General features: G+C 39.8%; 2 protein-coding genes across 3 annotated transcripts in view; one reads left to right on the top strand and one right to left on the bottom strand.

The window, feature by feature from the left end:
- The window catches only part of LOC143917127 (E3 SUMO-protein ligase ZBED1-like), a 93049-nt gene that overhangs the window by 40758 nt on the left and 35027 nt on the right, over nt 1-17264 (bottom strand). The window lies entirely within an intron of this gene.
- On the top strand, nt 220-3156 carry LOC143917123 (uncharacterized). Of its 2 annotated transcripts, none has more exons than XM_077438534.1 (3): nt 220-499; nt 590-823; nt 947-3156. In XM_077438534.1, exons 1-3 carry the CDS (start codon nt 380-382, stop codon nt 2129-2131), a joined length of 1539 nt encoding a protein of 512 aa, XP_077294660.1. In that variant the 5' UTR covers nt 220-379; the 3' UTR covers nt 2132-3156. The 2 variants fall into 2 exon arrangements, with proteins under 2 accessions (XP_077294660.1, XP_077294659.1); XM_077438533.1 differs by having other exon boundaries at nt 220-523.

The raw sequence follows: 17264 nt of genomic DNA, 5'->3' as shown, positions 1-17264 counted from the left end.
ATATCAAAACTATTAAAAAAATACTTATAAATAAGTTGATAAAATTGAGTCTGGTTTGACCGATCGAATTTCTTTGTATTCAAATAAAGGAACCAAACTTAAAGAGACGTGAAAGCCAGTTAAATTTTGATAACTGAAGATGATGACAATTTTTTTTCTGAAGTAATATAGCACTATAATAATAGCATGTAAAAAATGTTCGGAACGAATAAAAAAAATATATAAAAATTGAGTTTTGAGCTATTTGTCCCGGAATTGTCTCAGAAAAAGTTGGCAGCCCTAGTCTTAAGCTTCTACAAGCGTCTAGGTATCCATTGTCGACTATCGACTAATCGACTTATCGAGGACACTATTGAGCTTCTTCCTCTCTCAGGTAGCGATGGAGTGCAGACTTTGTCTCTGCCAGCAGGGTCCAGCAGGGTCCTTCGTCTCCATCCATGACGACCCTCATCCACCTCAGCGTTTGGTGCAACGCATTTGGACCTGCTGTCAGCTGCGGGTCAGTCGCCGTCACTTACCAAGTGTAAGCCATTGCTATTGTTAATTCGCTACTCCTCGTGATCTTTACCTTTGCCTTTCACATTTGCAGGTTAGGAAAGGTGACCATCTGCCAGATACGATATGCCTTTCTTGTCTCAACAATCTGGAATTGCTCGACACCTTTCGAAACTCTTGTTTTCGGAATGACACAACGTCGAGGCTGGAATTAGACAAGTGTTTGAAAGTCAAGCCGGAGGAGGTTTTGCTGGAAGATTTAATATGGGAAGATGAGTTGGGTGCTGATTGGCCACCCAACATTTCCAGTTCACCCGACGATGGCCAGGTAAGTCAATAGGTTTCTAGTGCTTTAGATCGATTCTAAACAAATTGACATGTAAAATGACATCTAATCACACTATAAATATACATACATATTTAATTGAATAAAGTTCGGTTTATATTTTAGACACCTGGAAGAAAAAATACTTCGAGAGATAATGTGGCAGCAATAATAGATACCAATACACACATTCCAGTGGAAGAATTAACATTTCGAAATGCTTTAGATGAGATGTGCTCTACAAATTCTGAATTGGATCATAAAATCAATAGTGTGACACAAAAACACTCGGATACTCGACGAAAGCTGCATTATTGTGACATTTGTTCAAAATCATATACTTCGAAACAACATCTTAGTGCACATATAGTTATTCATACTGGGGTAAAACCAAACAAATGTGGCATTTGTTCAAAATCATTTACTATGAAATATCACCTTAGTAGACATATGGGTATTCATACTGGGGTAAAATCACACAAATGTGACATTTGTTCAAAATCATTTACTACGAAACAAATTCTTAGTGTACATATGGGTATTCATACTGGGTTAAAGCCATACAAATGTGACATTTGTTCAAAATCATTTACTACGAAACAAAATCTTAGTAAACATATAGGTATTCATGCTGGGGTAAAACCACACAAATGTGACATTTGTTCAAAATCATTTACTACGAAACACATTCTTAGTACACATATAGGTATTCATGCTGGGGTAAAGCCATACGAATGTGACATTTGTTCAAAATCATTTACTAGGAAATATCAGCTTAGTAGACATATGGGTATTCATACTGGGGTAAAACCACACAAATGTGGCATTTGTTCAAAATCATTTACTACGAAACAATATCTTAATTCACATATAGGTATTCATACTGGGGTAAAGCCACACAAATGTGACATTTGTTCAAAATCATTTACTTCGAAACAACATCTTAGTGCACATATAGTTATTCATACTGGGGTACAACCAAACAAATGTGACATTTGTTCAAAATCATTTACTATGAAATATCACCTTAGTAGACATATGGGTATTCATACTGAGGTAAAATTACACAAATGTGAAATTTGTTTAAAATCATTTAATACGAAATATCAGCTTAGTAGTCATATGGGTATTCATACTGAGGTAAAACCACACAAATGTGACATTTGTTCAAAATCGTTTATTACGAAACAACATCTTAGTGCACATATAGGTATTCATACTGGGGTAAAACCACACAAATGTGACATTTGTCCAAAATCATTTAATACGAAATATCAGCTTAGTAGACATATGGGTATTCATACTGGGTGAAAACCACACAAATGTGACATTTGTTCAAAATCATTTACTATGATATGTCAGCTTAGTAGACATATGGGTATTCATGCTGGGGTCCCGTGTTGAGCTGGAATGTAGAGCTACTGCGGCACTTATCTATCTAGACGATTGGGCCATAATTAACAAACTTTCTTTCTCGCCCTCGTAAGTCCAAGTTCTTACTAATAAAGGGTTCTCTTGTTAGAGCCCCTAATATCAAACTCGGAGACTGTAAGATCAAATTTGTCAACGAGTCCACTTACTTGGGTGTTGTTCTCGATGTCAGGCTTACATTCAATGGTGATATTGGGAGAGCATTAGATAAAGCTAAGGTTTCCTTTGGTCGTATTGGTCGCTCATGGGGTTTGGGTTTCCATGAAAAACGCTTTGTATACAATGCTGTGTTTGTGAACTCTTTGACGTATGCATCTAGCATTTGGGGTCATCTTGTCGAATTAAAGACTATTTGTCGTAAATGCCAACATATTCAATGAAATTATGTTACAATTACTCGAGAAAACAAGTTTTTCATTCTTGTTTTGGCAAGGGCAACAAATCCTTTAATCATGAGCCTACCATTGACGGAACACCATGCGTACAAATTCCTACTCAAACTCCCATGATATTTTAAATTGTTCTAAATATGAAGAAATAAAATAAAAAAACATCTTGTAGATATATTGATTCACTATTTTGATTTTTCATTTATGAAACGAACGAATCCTATTTTAACTAGTTCAAGGATTTTTCTGTTTTTAGCATAAATTTATTTTTTTCGGTGCACTTGCAACAAGCTCGCGGTGCAAGTGCAGTTAAGAACCACTGCACTAGGCTTAAGCGTTTTATTTTATTTTATTTTATTTATTTGGAAAATTTACAGTTTACAGTTTATTAGATTGATAGTAAAAAAAAATATAATTATGTTAAGTAAACCATTAATAATTTTCACATATAGGTAAAAAAAGAAAAGCTCAAACATTTAAAATAAGAAACAAAAATGATAATAGAGTAAGATAGTTAAAGAAAACAAAAAAAGAAAAAAAATAGAAATAACAGTATAATAAAAATATCAGAATAATAAGAATAATAATATGATAAAAATTATGAAATAATATAAAAAATATAATATATAACAAAAAACAAAAAGACAAAATAAATACATCAAAATAAAAATTCATAATCATAATCATAAACTTTCATTAAAATTAATCATCGAAAAACAAATTTGCAATAATTACTCTAGCTTGTATAGCATTAATAATAAATAAGTCAAACATAGAAATTGTTAAGATTAGTGTGTTGACGGTGGAGCTTGCACGCCAGATGAATGAGCTTCTTCCATAATTAGAAAAAGTATTAGGTATGTAAAGGAGCTCATTACATCTAGTCATTCTATTTGGTACACGCAATGATAGTCTGCTCAATAATTGAGGACAGTCAATCGAGCCGTTAAGGATGTTCAAAATTGTTGAGATGTCAGCTATCTCCCTTCTTTTGACAAGAGGAAGTAGATGCTGACACCTACAAGCATCTTCATAGGAAGTATAGGTTAATCCAAAACGGCTACTGACGTACCTCAGGAATCTCTTCTGAATGCGCTCCAATCTGTCTCTTGCACCAGAGTAATCTGGGTTCCAAACTTGGGATGCAAACTCAACAATACTTCTTACGTATGCACAATATAGTATTTTGTATGATTTTATAGAAGTAAAGCATTTGGAGGACCGGATGACGAACCCGAGGGCCTTCGACGCTCGAGCTACAACATTGTCAATATGTTTACTAAAGGATAGATCAGAGTTTAAAAAGACTCCCAAATCCCTAATTTCCGATACCCTTGTGAGTCTATGTCCGTTAATTGAATGAGGAAAGTCAACTGGACATAGTTTTCTGGTGAAGGTTATGCAGGAGCATTTTGCTACATTAATTTCCAACTTATTTATGCTGCAATAAGCCTCTAGTCTGAACAAATCATCTTGTAGGGCCAAAGCATCATTTCGGTTGTCTATTCTCTTGAAAATCTTCATATCATCAGCAAATAATAGTACATTTGAATTCTGAAAACATTTTTCAATATCGAAGATGAAAATATTGAATAATAGAGGTCCCAAGAGGGAGCCTTGTGGAACACCAGAAGGAATATTCATCCATTTCGATATAAATCCATTTAATGAGACAGCCTGTGATCGACGCGTAATGTATGAGGTGAACCATCTATAGAGATCACCATGAATACCGATCTGTAAAAGTTTTTCAAGGAGAATATCGTGATCAATCTTGTCAAATGCCTTACTATAATCTGTATATATAGTATCAACCTGAGACCGATCGTTCATGGCATTAGTAACGAAATCATTAAATAGTAGTAAATTTGTTGTAACTGAGCGTCCTTTCTGAAAACCATGTTGTTGCATACTAAGAGATTGCGAGATAGCTGGAAAAAGTTGGTCGTACACTAATTTTTCTAATATCTTAGCAAATATACATAGCTTTGATATAGGCCTGTAATTGGAAATTTCGTTTTTTTTTCCTTTCTTATGTACAGGAGATATGAATGCTGATTTCCAGATACAAGGTACAAGGCCCTCACTAATAGATCTTTTATAGATAATGGTTAGTGGTAAAGTTAGGCTTTCAGCACATTTTGAGATAAAAATTGGAGAAATTAAATCTGGGCCTGCTGTTTTATGAATATCAGTTGATTTCAAAATATTTAATACTTTTTCACTTCGAATTTCAATTGATCCAATTTCAGAGGAAGATGTGACAGAACAGACGTTGGTTGGTAAGGGATAAGAGGAAGTCGATTGATTAGAGACCGGTTTAAGGAACGTCGAGTAAAAGAAGGAAGAAAACAAATTACAAATGTCCACCCCCGTATCAGCAGTAATGTCACCATGATACAGAATATGAGGTAGGACGTTGTTTTTGTTCCTTGATTTAATGTAGGACCAGAATGCTTTGGGATTCAAGGAAATGTCGTTTTCTACTAAAGTCATATAATTTTTGAAACATTCTTTCTCTAAAGTTTTTGCCCGATTGCGTAATAGTACAAAGGTATGATGGTCAGCCAGGTTGTTATAATTTTTGAATTTCTTAAAAAATTTGTACTTTTCCTTCAGGACTTTTTTTAGGGGTGCAGTATACCAAGCGGGAAATTTTCTACTTTGAACATGTTTCTGTGGGATATATTTATCCCTTAAATTATATATAAGATTATAAAATGAATTTACAGCATCATCAAGAGAAACAGTATGTAAATAAGACCAAGAAACAGAGTTTAATTCATTTTGAATCTCGTTATAGTTACCAAGATCAAAAAGGAATCTAGTATAAGGTTTAGATTTAAGTGATCGATAAAAAGTTAGATCAGCAGTAATTAACAGAGATTTATGATAAGGATCCTCAGGAACGAGAGGATCTAAACAGGCATCTACTACCAAATGTTCATTTGATAAAACTAGATCAAGAATACGGCCGAATAAGTTAAGTACTCCATTATATTGTTTAAAATTACAAAAATGTAATGCATCAATAAGAGTCATTTCGGTGCTTCTTAACGAATTGATAGGTATAAGTCCTCCTCTGGAGATATCCTGGGACCATTGGATGTTACTTAGATTGAAATCTCCAACAATTAAAAATCTATCATCCGGGTAGTTAGTTGAAATAGTAGACATGTTTTCAAGAAAATTAGTAAGTTGAGTATTAAAAGAATTACCTATGTTCTCAGAACATAAATACAATACACATATATGAAATTTGAGAAGGTTGCGATGATTAGTGGTGCTGCGTAAAGTGAGAGATATCCAGATATCCTCCGCAGAAGAGTGCCACTCTGGACGTGAAACAACTCCAAGTTCACGCTTAGTTGCCACAAGGCAACCACCACCACGTATTTGGTTTAAGCTAACATAATTACGATCTCTTCGCCACACTATATATCACTTATAGTGTCCATCAACCAAGTTTCAGTAAGCAAAATAATATCATAATTGGACATGTTTATATTTCGTAAAAAAATATCAGTTTTTGTACGGAGACCACGTACATTTTGATAATATAAATTAATAGAATCCATTAAGTGGTCTCAGAAAAATAATAAAAAGGTACTCACACACATATATATATGTGCATATACAAATGCATATAAACACATACACACATATGTACATACAATTATACACGAAAATACACATGTCAATATGTATGCAAACATAAAAATGAAACGTATTAATAGAGTAGGAAAATAAAGCACATGGAAATAAGGAACATGGAAAGTACACAGAATAAAATATAGCAATGTAATAAAAATAAGATAAATTGTAAAACGTAAATAGAATTGGCAATTGATGAGTACGTAGTGATAGACGTGTAGATATCTAGAAGCATAAATATCAGCAGTTATGTGTATATGAATATAAATATACACATACATACTTGCATCCATAGAAGCGATACGGAATTACCGAGCAAACCATCACTCGTGATACCAATTGAGTTAAAATAAAATTAATAAAGCGAATTATATAGTTTTTTGGCAAGTATTTGTTCATAATATAATAATAAACAATGATTTAGATGACAATTGATGATAGAATTGAAAATAAAGTGCGTTCAGAAATATAAGAAAGAACCAATAATTAATAAAGAAAACAAAAACCATAATATATGGGTAGAATTGATAGAGTGCATAAAGATAGACGTATAAGCCTACATGCGTAGGTAAGCATAGACATATGTATACAAATGAGCATGCATCAATAATTATAAACAAAGATATAGAACTATTGTTCAAATAATAATCATTGATGGTAGTAAATGAATCTGAACATATATTAACAAAGTGAAAAATGGAATTAACCAGTTTATATTCTTTAACAATAATATTAATATTAAGACAATAATCAATAATAGAAGTGAAACTATAGTTATAAATAGAGCAAAAAGTATGGAAGAAATTACAGTAAAAAATGTAATTGCATGTACAAGTATATGTAATTATAAATGAAGATATAGAATCAATTATCAAACAACAATTATTGATGATAGCAATTGAATTGAAATAAGTATAAGCAAAATAAAATATGGAATTAGTTAGTGTATATTCTTTGATAATAATATTTATATTCAAATAATTATTATTAATAAAAGTGAAAATATAGTAAAAAATATGGTGGAAAATACAGTAAAAAATAAAGTAAGAAATGTAGATATAAAATATAGAGAAGAGAATAACAGGATCGGTAAATATAATTGTCACATAAAAGAGAAGGTAAGAAAAATATAAATAAAAAATTAGAATTGATTGCTTATTCATTGAAAAAATATTTATATAATCTTTTTTAGGTCGTCCAAAGTCTTTATGTGTAGAATCTTTGAAGTGGAGTTTTTTCTTAAAAGTATGTTTGAATTTCTTACCCAGACGTATTGAAACCCCTTATCTTTAGCATAGGATTTTGTTTTGGTCAAAAGTTGCTTATTGGCAATGGTTAATTGATCATTTATGTAGATTTTGGTATTATCAACACCAACACCTATATCATTAACTGTGAGATTCTTGTGTTTACGGGTAGTCGCAACAAAGTCTTCTTTAATATATCTATTGATGAAGCTCACTACAAGTAGTTTTTACTACAAGTAGTTTAGTTTTGTTTCACTTCCGGTCTAAACTTACTCCCCTTACTAAAAAAAAATGTAAAATTGCTTTGTGGTGGTAAAGTTAGGTTTGAATAGTAAAATAAAATAAAAGTATGTACATAGGTAAATTGAAAACGACCTTCAGAGGAACAATTTTTGCTTATACCATATCTCCAGTTATTAAAATAATGCTCCTTGCACCGTTATACCTACATCTACAGATAAAGAAAGAACATTTTCGGTATCTAATAATTTTTGCACTAAACTGAGATCGGCATTGGGGGATAAGTCTCTCAATGCTTTAGTGTTTCTCAAGTATTATTACATATGTTCAAATTAGGAAAACTAAATAAAATTTTTAATTTAATGTAATTTTGCATTATGATATACATACTGTATTATATTTGTATTTCTTTATTATATGTTTTTTATCACCTATAATATTTTTCCAGAATTGTATAATGAAACAAAATAAAATTTGAATTGAAAATCTGGAAATTTTTGAATTTGATTTTGGACCCGGATCCGCCGGGTTTTCAAAATTTTGGACCCGGATATGTCGGGTTTTCCGAAACCCTTTTTTTTTCCCCCCGTGAGAGGGGAAAACCTTGCATAGGCCCCCCCGACCCGAATTCCAGGGGGAGTGTGAGATTCTTACTCACTAAAAACCCCTCTCTCTATCAGCTGCTGCCGGACCCGCACTTAAGCATTACCAGGCAGCAGCTGGCCTTGCGCAATGCGCTCACACAGGAGACGGCAGAGGCCCATATCAGGTCGCGGTGCTCATATCGAGTCCTACGACTCAGAAGCAGGCTCCTGGCGTCTCCTTTCCCTTTCGGACTGCAACTTCTCCCCGATCACGGAGGCAGCAAAGGCCTCCCAAGCCGACCAGCTCCCTCTGTCGCGGAGCATGGAACCCATCACCATCCCCGTCCATAGCGTTTCCTCCCCGATCGCGGCTTTGAGGGCCTCTCTCGGGGCATCCCACGCAGGACAGTGAAGCAATGTATGCTCCGCGTCATCGTCAGCTGCCTCACAGTGGTGGCAGCTTGGTGTTGATTTTTTCCCTATCTTGTGCAGACAGGTTCCGAAGCAACCGTGTCCTGTCAACAACTGGGTGAGGTGATAGCTCAGGCCGCCGTGTGTCCTTCCGCACCATTGCTTCAGGTCACCGACGAGCCTTTGCGTCCGCCTCCCCCCAGTAGCTGACTCCCACCGCTGCTGCCACTGTATCATGATGGCATCCCTCGCTTCGCTTCTTTTCAACCCGCCGTGTGTCGCCTTTCGCTCAACCGCAAGCAGGTCCACAGGCGGTGTGCCAGCAAGCACCAGTGTGGCATCTTCCGATACCGTGCGGTACGCCGAAACGACCCTCAGAGCGCTCCGTCTCTGCACTCCAGCCATTTTCCGCCTAGTGCGCTCCACTTTAAGGGAGTCACACCAGACGGGAGCGCCGTACAAGAGTATGGAGTGGACCACCGAGCTCAGGAGTTTCCTCCCAACACTCTTAGGTCCACCCACATTTGGCATGAGGCGGGCTAACTGACAGGCCGTCACGTCCGCCCTGGCGGATGCCCGCTCCACATGCTCCGTGAACCGGAGCTTTCGGTCGAGCTGGATTCCGAGGTATCGCACCGAATCGCGGAACGGCACCTCAAAACCCTCCAGCTCCAATTTCGGCGGGCCGAAACCTCTTCGTCTGGTGAAGAACACTGCCTCCGTCTTCTGGACTGCTAATTCCAGCCCAGCGCGATCTAGCCATGTCTTCACCCGATAGAGCGCGTCATTGCCGCAGATCTCCACGCTTCTGAGGGATTTCGCAACCACCATGATTGCGACATCGTCAGCAAAAGCAACGGCGCTGGCACCCTCCGGGAGCTCCACCCTCAGTAACCCTTCATACATAGCGTTCCACAGGACTGGTCCGAGGACAGAGCCCTGCGGGACGCCCGACGAGAGTCGCCGCGAGGAGAGATCACCGGTGGTGCCGCACCGGTACTCCAGCAGTCGGTCTTAAGTAGCTCTCCAGCAGTGTCGTCAGGTAGTGGGGCACCCGATAGTCCTCCCCGACGGCTCTTAGGATATTATTCCATCGAGCCGAGTTGAAGGCGTTTCGGATGTCCAGTGCCACCAGAGCGACATGCTGGCTCCGCTTCACAGATCCTTCCCATGCCGATCGTACTGTTCCGACGACATGGCTGACGGCGTCGATCGTTGATCGGCCCCGCCTGAATCCGTATTGAAGCGGGGAAAGTCCCGTGGCGTCATCTTCGAGGAACGTCTGAAGTCTCTGGAGAGTCAGTCTCTCCAGGAGCTTCCCGAATCCATCGAGCATACACAGCGGCCTGTAAGAGGACGGTCCCACCGCAGGGCTCTTATTAGGTATTAGCACGAGCTTTTGCCTCTTCCAAGCACCGCCGAAGGTCCCCTCCCGCAAGCACGCATTGTAGACGTCGAGTAGGACATCGGGGAAGGCCCTCCCTACCGCCGAGACTATTTCGTTCGGGACTCCATCCGGGCCCGGAGCTTTGTGGGCCTTAATCGGCCCTGTGCCTTTGTGGGCCTGTTAATCAGTTGGGACGTCAAGCGCTCGCGCTCGCTCCGGGTGTTCCGAAAAGAACATCCATCAACCACAGTTTTCAGATTCTCCGGGTCGTCGAGATAGGGATCGGCCGACCGACCGCGCAGCTTCTGTCGCACTATTTTGTACGGCAGTCCCCACGGATTGGTGTCGACCATCTCACACAGCTCCCGCCAGCACTCCTTTTTACTGTCCTTGATGGCACCCTTGAGTGCCTTCCGCGCATTTCGGTACAGTTCATCCGCCTCCAGGGTGTGCCCTACTCTCTGCGCAAGCCTTCTGAGGGCGAGGCAACTCTTACGGAGCCCGGCTATGGTCCTAAGCCCGCTTTAAAGGTCACGGAATTTGACCCTTAAAGCCCTCAACATGAGGCCACCACCCCCCCGACGAATACAGTCCAAGAGACCCTTTCGTCGGAGAACGAGACGGTTGTTCATGAATATCGCACAAGAACAACCGCACATCACTGTTCTAATAAAAAAACCACACTGTACATAACCAAGTACAAAATTAACAACAACGCATGAACACATAAAGCGCGCATGCGGTAGGAAACAAAACCTGAGATGTGCCGTGCGAATGCACGCACACCTCAAGTAAACATACATGTGCGCATGATTATGCGTGCATAAGCACGCACGCACACACACACACACATACACACACACACACACATACACACACACACACACATACACACACACACATATATACACACACACAAACACACATACACACACACACACACATATATACACACACACACACATCAACCACAAATACATACACTCACCTAAACAGCAAACGCACACTCACACACACATACATTCACAGAATATAATATAAAAAATAAAAATAAATAAATCAACACATAAATGCTTTTGCAATTAAGTGGAGTAGTAGCATCCAGGGGAACACAGCTTCCCAAAGCATTCCGCGAACTTTTCGAAAGCTCTAAACGATGCTTTACTCATTATTAGATCCCCATGATGTAGGGGGCCAATGAGAGAACCCCTGACGCTGTCCAGCAGAACCCTCCTCTCAGCCTCCATCCCAGGACAGGACCACAGAATATGATCTGCATCCTGCTCCGGAAAAGAACACGGACAAAAAGACTCAGATACCAAGCCCATAGATGCGAACTTGCCGTTAAAGTGGCCATGACCAGTTAAAAATTGACTGCTCCAAAAACTAGGCGACAGCCAATCACGCTCAAGGCGTGAAGAGACCCTCGGAAAAAACAAATAGGTTTGTCTACCTTTAGAGGAACAATCCCATCTAAGTTGCCAAGCCGAAATAGCACAATTTAAAATATCAGACTTCAAACTTCGCCAGAATCGAGGATCATCGCACTGTGACTGATTAGGAGCACGGAAAAGGACGCCTGAGACTGAAGCATCTAACCCACCACGAAGTTTTTCTCGAGCAGCTCTTATTTGGACGACCAAGTCAAGTGGCAATGTACCCGCAAGAATCTGTAGTGAGTCTGTAGACGCAGTGCGATAAGCCTGGGTAAGAGCGATCAGAGGAAAACGCTGACCACTATTTAATGTACGAAGGACCGTCTTTAATTCGACAAGATGACCCCAAATGCTAGATGCATACGTCAAAGAGTTAACAAACACAGCATATCAAGCGTTTTTCATGGAAACCCAAACCCCAAGAGCGACCACAAAGGCGACCAATACGACCAAAGGAAACCTTAGCTTTATATAATGCTCTCCCAATATGACCATTGAATGTAAGCCTGACATCGAGAACAACACCCAAATAAGTGGACTCGTTGACAAATTTGATCTTACAGTCTCCGAGTTTGATATAAGGGGCTCTAACAAGAGAACCCTTTATTAGTAAGGAACTTGGACTTACGAGGGCGAGAAAGAAAGTTTGTTAATTATGGCCCAATTGTCTAGATAGATAAGTGCCGCAGTAGCTCTACATTCCATCTCAACACGGGACTTTGCGTGCGTTAACAACACGATGTCATCAGCATACGCAACCAACCTGCAACCCTCCGGCAAATTGATTGTAAAGAGGTCATTGACGAGAATGTTCCAAAGGATAGGTCCCAAAACGGAGCCCTGTGGACATCCAATAGAGAGATCCTGCACTCTGAAGTAAGCATAGTAAATTCGGATGCAGTCCCAGCAGACGCAACTTGATCAATAGCATAGGCCACCAGGGATTATCAAACGCTCCAGCAACGTCCAACAAAACAGCAACTACATACTTAGATGGAGAGTCCGAAGACTCCCTCAAGACACAGCGAATTGCATCAACAGTAGACTTGCCCGATCTAAATCCAAATTGACCACCGGATAAAACAGAGTTATCGTCAAGGAAACTATTGAGCCGACTCGAAATTAACCTCTCCAGAACCTTCCCAAGAATAGGCAACAAACTGATTGGGCGATAAGCCTTAGGGTCACTAGCCAGTCTATCAGTATTGTGCTTTTTAATGACAAACAATTTTCCAACCTTCCAGCAACTAGGGAAGGTTCCAAATTTAAAACAATTCCTATAAACATTGAGAAGTTCAAAATTACCAACCGACCAAACAACTCTGGCAATATATCCGCCTATCATATCAACTCCAGGAGCCTTACCCCTAGCCAGGTTATTATATCGCACTAACTTCCTCCGAAGTCGGAAGGTCTTCATAGCAACTAAGTTCAGTAACATAAGAAGCAATATTACGGATAAGAACGTGAGCAGGTAGATCATTGTCAAAGTGATCAACAGGGATAAGTGCATTCACAAGATTATTAACCGCTTCACTACTAGATAAAGCAAGGTGACCATCAAGAGGACTACGAACTCCACACATAATAAAAGCGGGGTCCCTAGTGATGGCCTTATACGCTGGTCCCCAAGGTCCCGACCCTGCTTGCGAGCTAACAAAATTCTCCCACGACTTTTTTTTGGACACCAAAATTTGACGCTTAAAAAGTGCAGAAACTCTTCTAACCTCGATACCAAGGGGCATTAACAAATCTGGACCAACACCACGACGCTTAGCCGAGCGTAATTTACGTATAGCCCTTTTGACTAAGGATTTAAGGGATACCAGGTATTCATTCCACCAAGGAGTAGAGCGCCTACCTACAGCACCAACTCTACCAAAGACATCTTGTGCTATATTAATAGTGGCAAGGTTAATTGCAGAAGCACACAAATCGGGAGCACAAAAATCAGGGCAACTGTTTGCAGCAGAATATCTGTCAAAGAAATTACAGAGACGAGTTTTGAAATTTATCCAAGATAGATTGGTGCCGTTACGAAAAGGTAAGGGCAAACCAGACACAAAATTAATAGGACTATCAAAGTTTAAATCGAAAGTAATTAAGTTATGGTCACTCAGAGTTTCTCCCGAATGAACCCTCCAATCTTTCATATCACCTGCATCTAAACCCAAAGACAAAGTGACATCAATATAAGAAGAGCCAGCAGGACTTTCAAACGTCGGGATATCATCTCTGTTGTTGTGGATATATAGATCGTTTTGACAGATAAAGTCTTCAAGGGCGCTACCTCAAACGCTTCTCCTCCTATCATTTGTGGGGCAAGGATCCCAAAGTGGGGAGTAAGAATTAAGATCACCACCAATGATGATCTTTTTAGAAGTAGGGCGCAGATGACACAAAATATTATCTAATGTCTGAATATGGATATCAACAGGGATGGATGGTTGGAAATAAGAAGAAATAGAATAAAAAGAAGAACCATTGAGAGACAGCTCTACACAAACACAATGTGATCCAGACAGGTGGTCTAAGGAGAGAACAGAGATATTAGGAGAAAACAAAGCAACAGCTGCCCAAGGGTACTCCGTAGATTTGTGTCCAGTGACAACACGAACGTGTCGCCCCAGACCACGAATATTACCCTCAGTAGAATAAGGCTCCTGGATGAGCAAAATATCAATATGATAATCCAAACACACCTGCGAGATAAGAGCTGTAGCCGCACGAGATCTTCGCAAGTTTATTTGCCCGAATCGAAAATTGTAATTATGCGCCATAATCAGTACGAGCATTCTCCATATCCATAAAGCGTCGGAACAGAGGACAATCCGATCCACCAGTCCTATGTTTGGATTCACGTTTGAGACGCGTACAAGAGGCACAAGTCGGTTTATCAGCTAGTTAGGACAACCTTTTCTCTCGTGTCCAGTATTGGCGCAATGAGAACAGGTACAGGTTTTCTCAGTGCATCTCGCAGAAAAATGGCCATAAGCGTGACACTTGTAGCATCTAAAGTCTCTTATATGATCCCTAGCACGGCAAGAAGACCAACCCAAAAATATGCGTTTGGCGGCGATCAGCAAATGTCGCAACGCAGGAACAACTTCCAGTATCGCTCTACCAGTGCCTCTGGTACCAGGCTTTACCCTTCTAATGACTCTGACATCAGAGCCACTGAAGTCAACAGCGTTAACCCTCAACAATTCCGAGACCAAGTCGCCGTCAGACATATAACCTGGAACCTCCAATATCTCGATACGCGGCTTCCTGGCGGAAGGTACCGAGGCCTTTAACCCCAAATTGCTATTTGAGGTGATCGAAGAAGCCATTTTAGAGGCTTCTAGAGCCGTACGTGGATAAACCGCGATGCCAGCGCTTTTAATCGGACGCACTGACCAAACGCCTATGCCCTCATTGGTCAAATTGACCGCAGAGGTTAACAAACTCTTGGTAGCTTCGGAACTCGAAGACGAAGTTGTCTCCTTAGGGTATACCAATACAGCAGGTCTAGGTGGTCTCGCAGGCAAACTCCGATCACTAACTCCTGGCCTAGATATTGGAGGAGGACCAGCAGCGACCCTGGCGAACGAGCGCGCACCCTCAACACTCGCACTATTTACGCGAGAGCGCAATTCGGCACACTCGCGTTCCAAAGCATCGCATCTGGACGCACGCAACGCAAGGCGAGAAATCGCATCCCTGACGATAGTCGAGGAAGCAATCACCTTCTCCCTGAATTCATTGTTCAGCTTAGCGGTCCATAACCCAACAGAAATTTCATTCAATGCCGTGTGAGTGGCAACCAGGAGTCCATCAAGATCAACGGTGACCGATTTCTCCATTGACCAAAAATTTATTTAAACAAAAACAAACAAACAACAGCCCGTCAAAAGATCAACATCAATAGCAATAAGTAATATAAAAAAAAAAAAATGAATAAACAATATATACATATATGTATATAAACAAAAAGAAACAATACCGCAGTTAAACGACGGTCTCGCACCGACGATAATAAATTACAACAATACTCACAGATAAGCGACCATCACTAGTAGATCGAAAAATAGATAAAAAAATAAAATAAATAACAACACAGCTTGCGAAATTGACACCAGCACCAGCAAAGGCACAGGATCAATCAAAACCAGCCGCCAGCCACCAGCACCAACCACAACCAGCACCAACGCTATAGACACCCACGCACGGCAAACACCGAAACGCGAATGAAACACCGAAACGCTATGGTGTCGTTCCACCAATACACCGGCCTCCTCATAGTGCCCCTCCCTTTTCGAGTCATTGCAGAGTCACACGCGCGTTTGGTCAGCACGCCGAGCGCCTCTACCATTGCCTCGGCCCTGGAATAAGAGTAAACTGTGCCACCGCTAGCAGAGAACGTCTCTTCGAGTGCCAGGACATCGAGACTGCGGATGCACCAGCCAATCTCGTTGGCGATTGGGCCCCCGCGACCAGCTGGGGCCCAATCTCACACCAGATGTACTGGTGGTCGCTGTGCGAGTAGTCGTCCAGTTGTTGATTCTGCCCACAATGCCGTCGTCAACGAAGGTGACGTCAATGACGGAGCCGCCGGCTCCCCCTGCGAAACGTGAGGTCATTGCCCACGTTTGCCGGGGTCAACTGGAGGCTAGCGGCCAACTCGCTGAGGAGGATTCCCCTTCGATCCGTGATCGAAGACCCCCAACTAAGGGTCAAGGGTCCAAATTGGGACCCTTATTATTTATATTATATATAAATGATATTGTTAAGGTAATTAAGATGTGTAAAATACATTTGTTTGCAGATGATACATTGATATATATAATTGGAAAGAATGTTGATGTAATGTCTGAGATTTTAAATATAGAATTAAATTATGTCAATGACTGGTTGTGTGAAAATAAATTAAAGTTGAATGTGAATAAAACAAAAATGATGTGGTTGAATGGTAAAAATAAAAATATATTGAATGAAATTAGAATTGATGATAAGTTAATTGAAAAAGTTGAAAATATAAAATACTTAGGTGTATACATAGATTCAGGACTAAATTTTAAAATGCACGCTGACTATATAATAAAAAAAATGGCTAGAAAAGTTGGTGTATTATGTAGATTAAGAAATATTTTAAGAAAAAAAAGTAAAATTTTAGTGTTTAATTCAATTGTCTTGCCACATGTGGTTTATTGTGCCACTGTGCTTAATTTGTTTAGTGGCCAAGATTTAGAAAAAATGCAAAAAATACAGAATAAAGCTATGAGAGCTATTTTGAATGTGAGTAGATTTAAGAGTATTGGAAGTATGTTAGATGAATTAGGATGGATGAGTATTAGAATTAGTCTAAATATTAGTACATTGTCTTTTGTTTATAAGTTAGATCATAAGTTATTACCTAAGTATTTTGATGATTATATAATAAGGAATAGAGATAAACATAGTTTTTATACTAGAAATAAGGACAAACTAGTTGTAAGTAGAGTAAGAAAGAATAAGACGGCTGGGGGTGTTTTTCACAGGGGTGTGCTCATGTATAATGCCCTCCCTGAGTGCGTCAGGTCTGCTAAAAACATGGATGCATTCCTGCGAGGTGCGAAGAGACACCTCTGTGAGGGACAGTACATATAAGTTAATTATAAATTTTAGAGCTAAGTATAATAATTAA

Source organism: Arctopsyche grandis, chromosome 9, assembly GCF_051622035.1.
Source record: "Arctopsyche grandis isolate Sample6627 chromosome 9, ASM5162203v2, whole genome shotgun sequence".
Taxonomy (NCBI): Eukaryota; Metazoa; Arthropoda; class Insecta; order Trichoptera; family Hydropsychidae; genus Arctopsyche; species Arctopsyche grandis.
The sequence above is the reverse complement of the archived record's forward strand: the minus strand, read 5'-3'. Positions and strand labels throughout refer to the sequence as shown.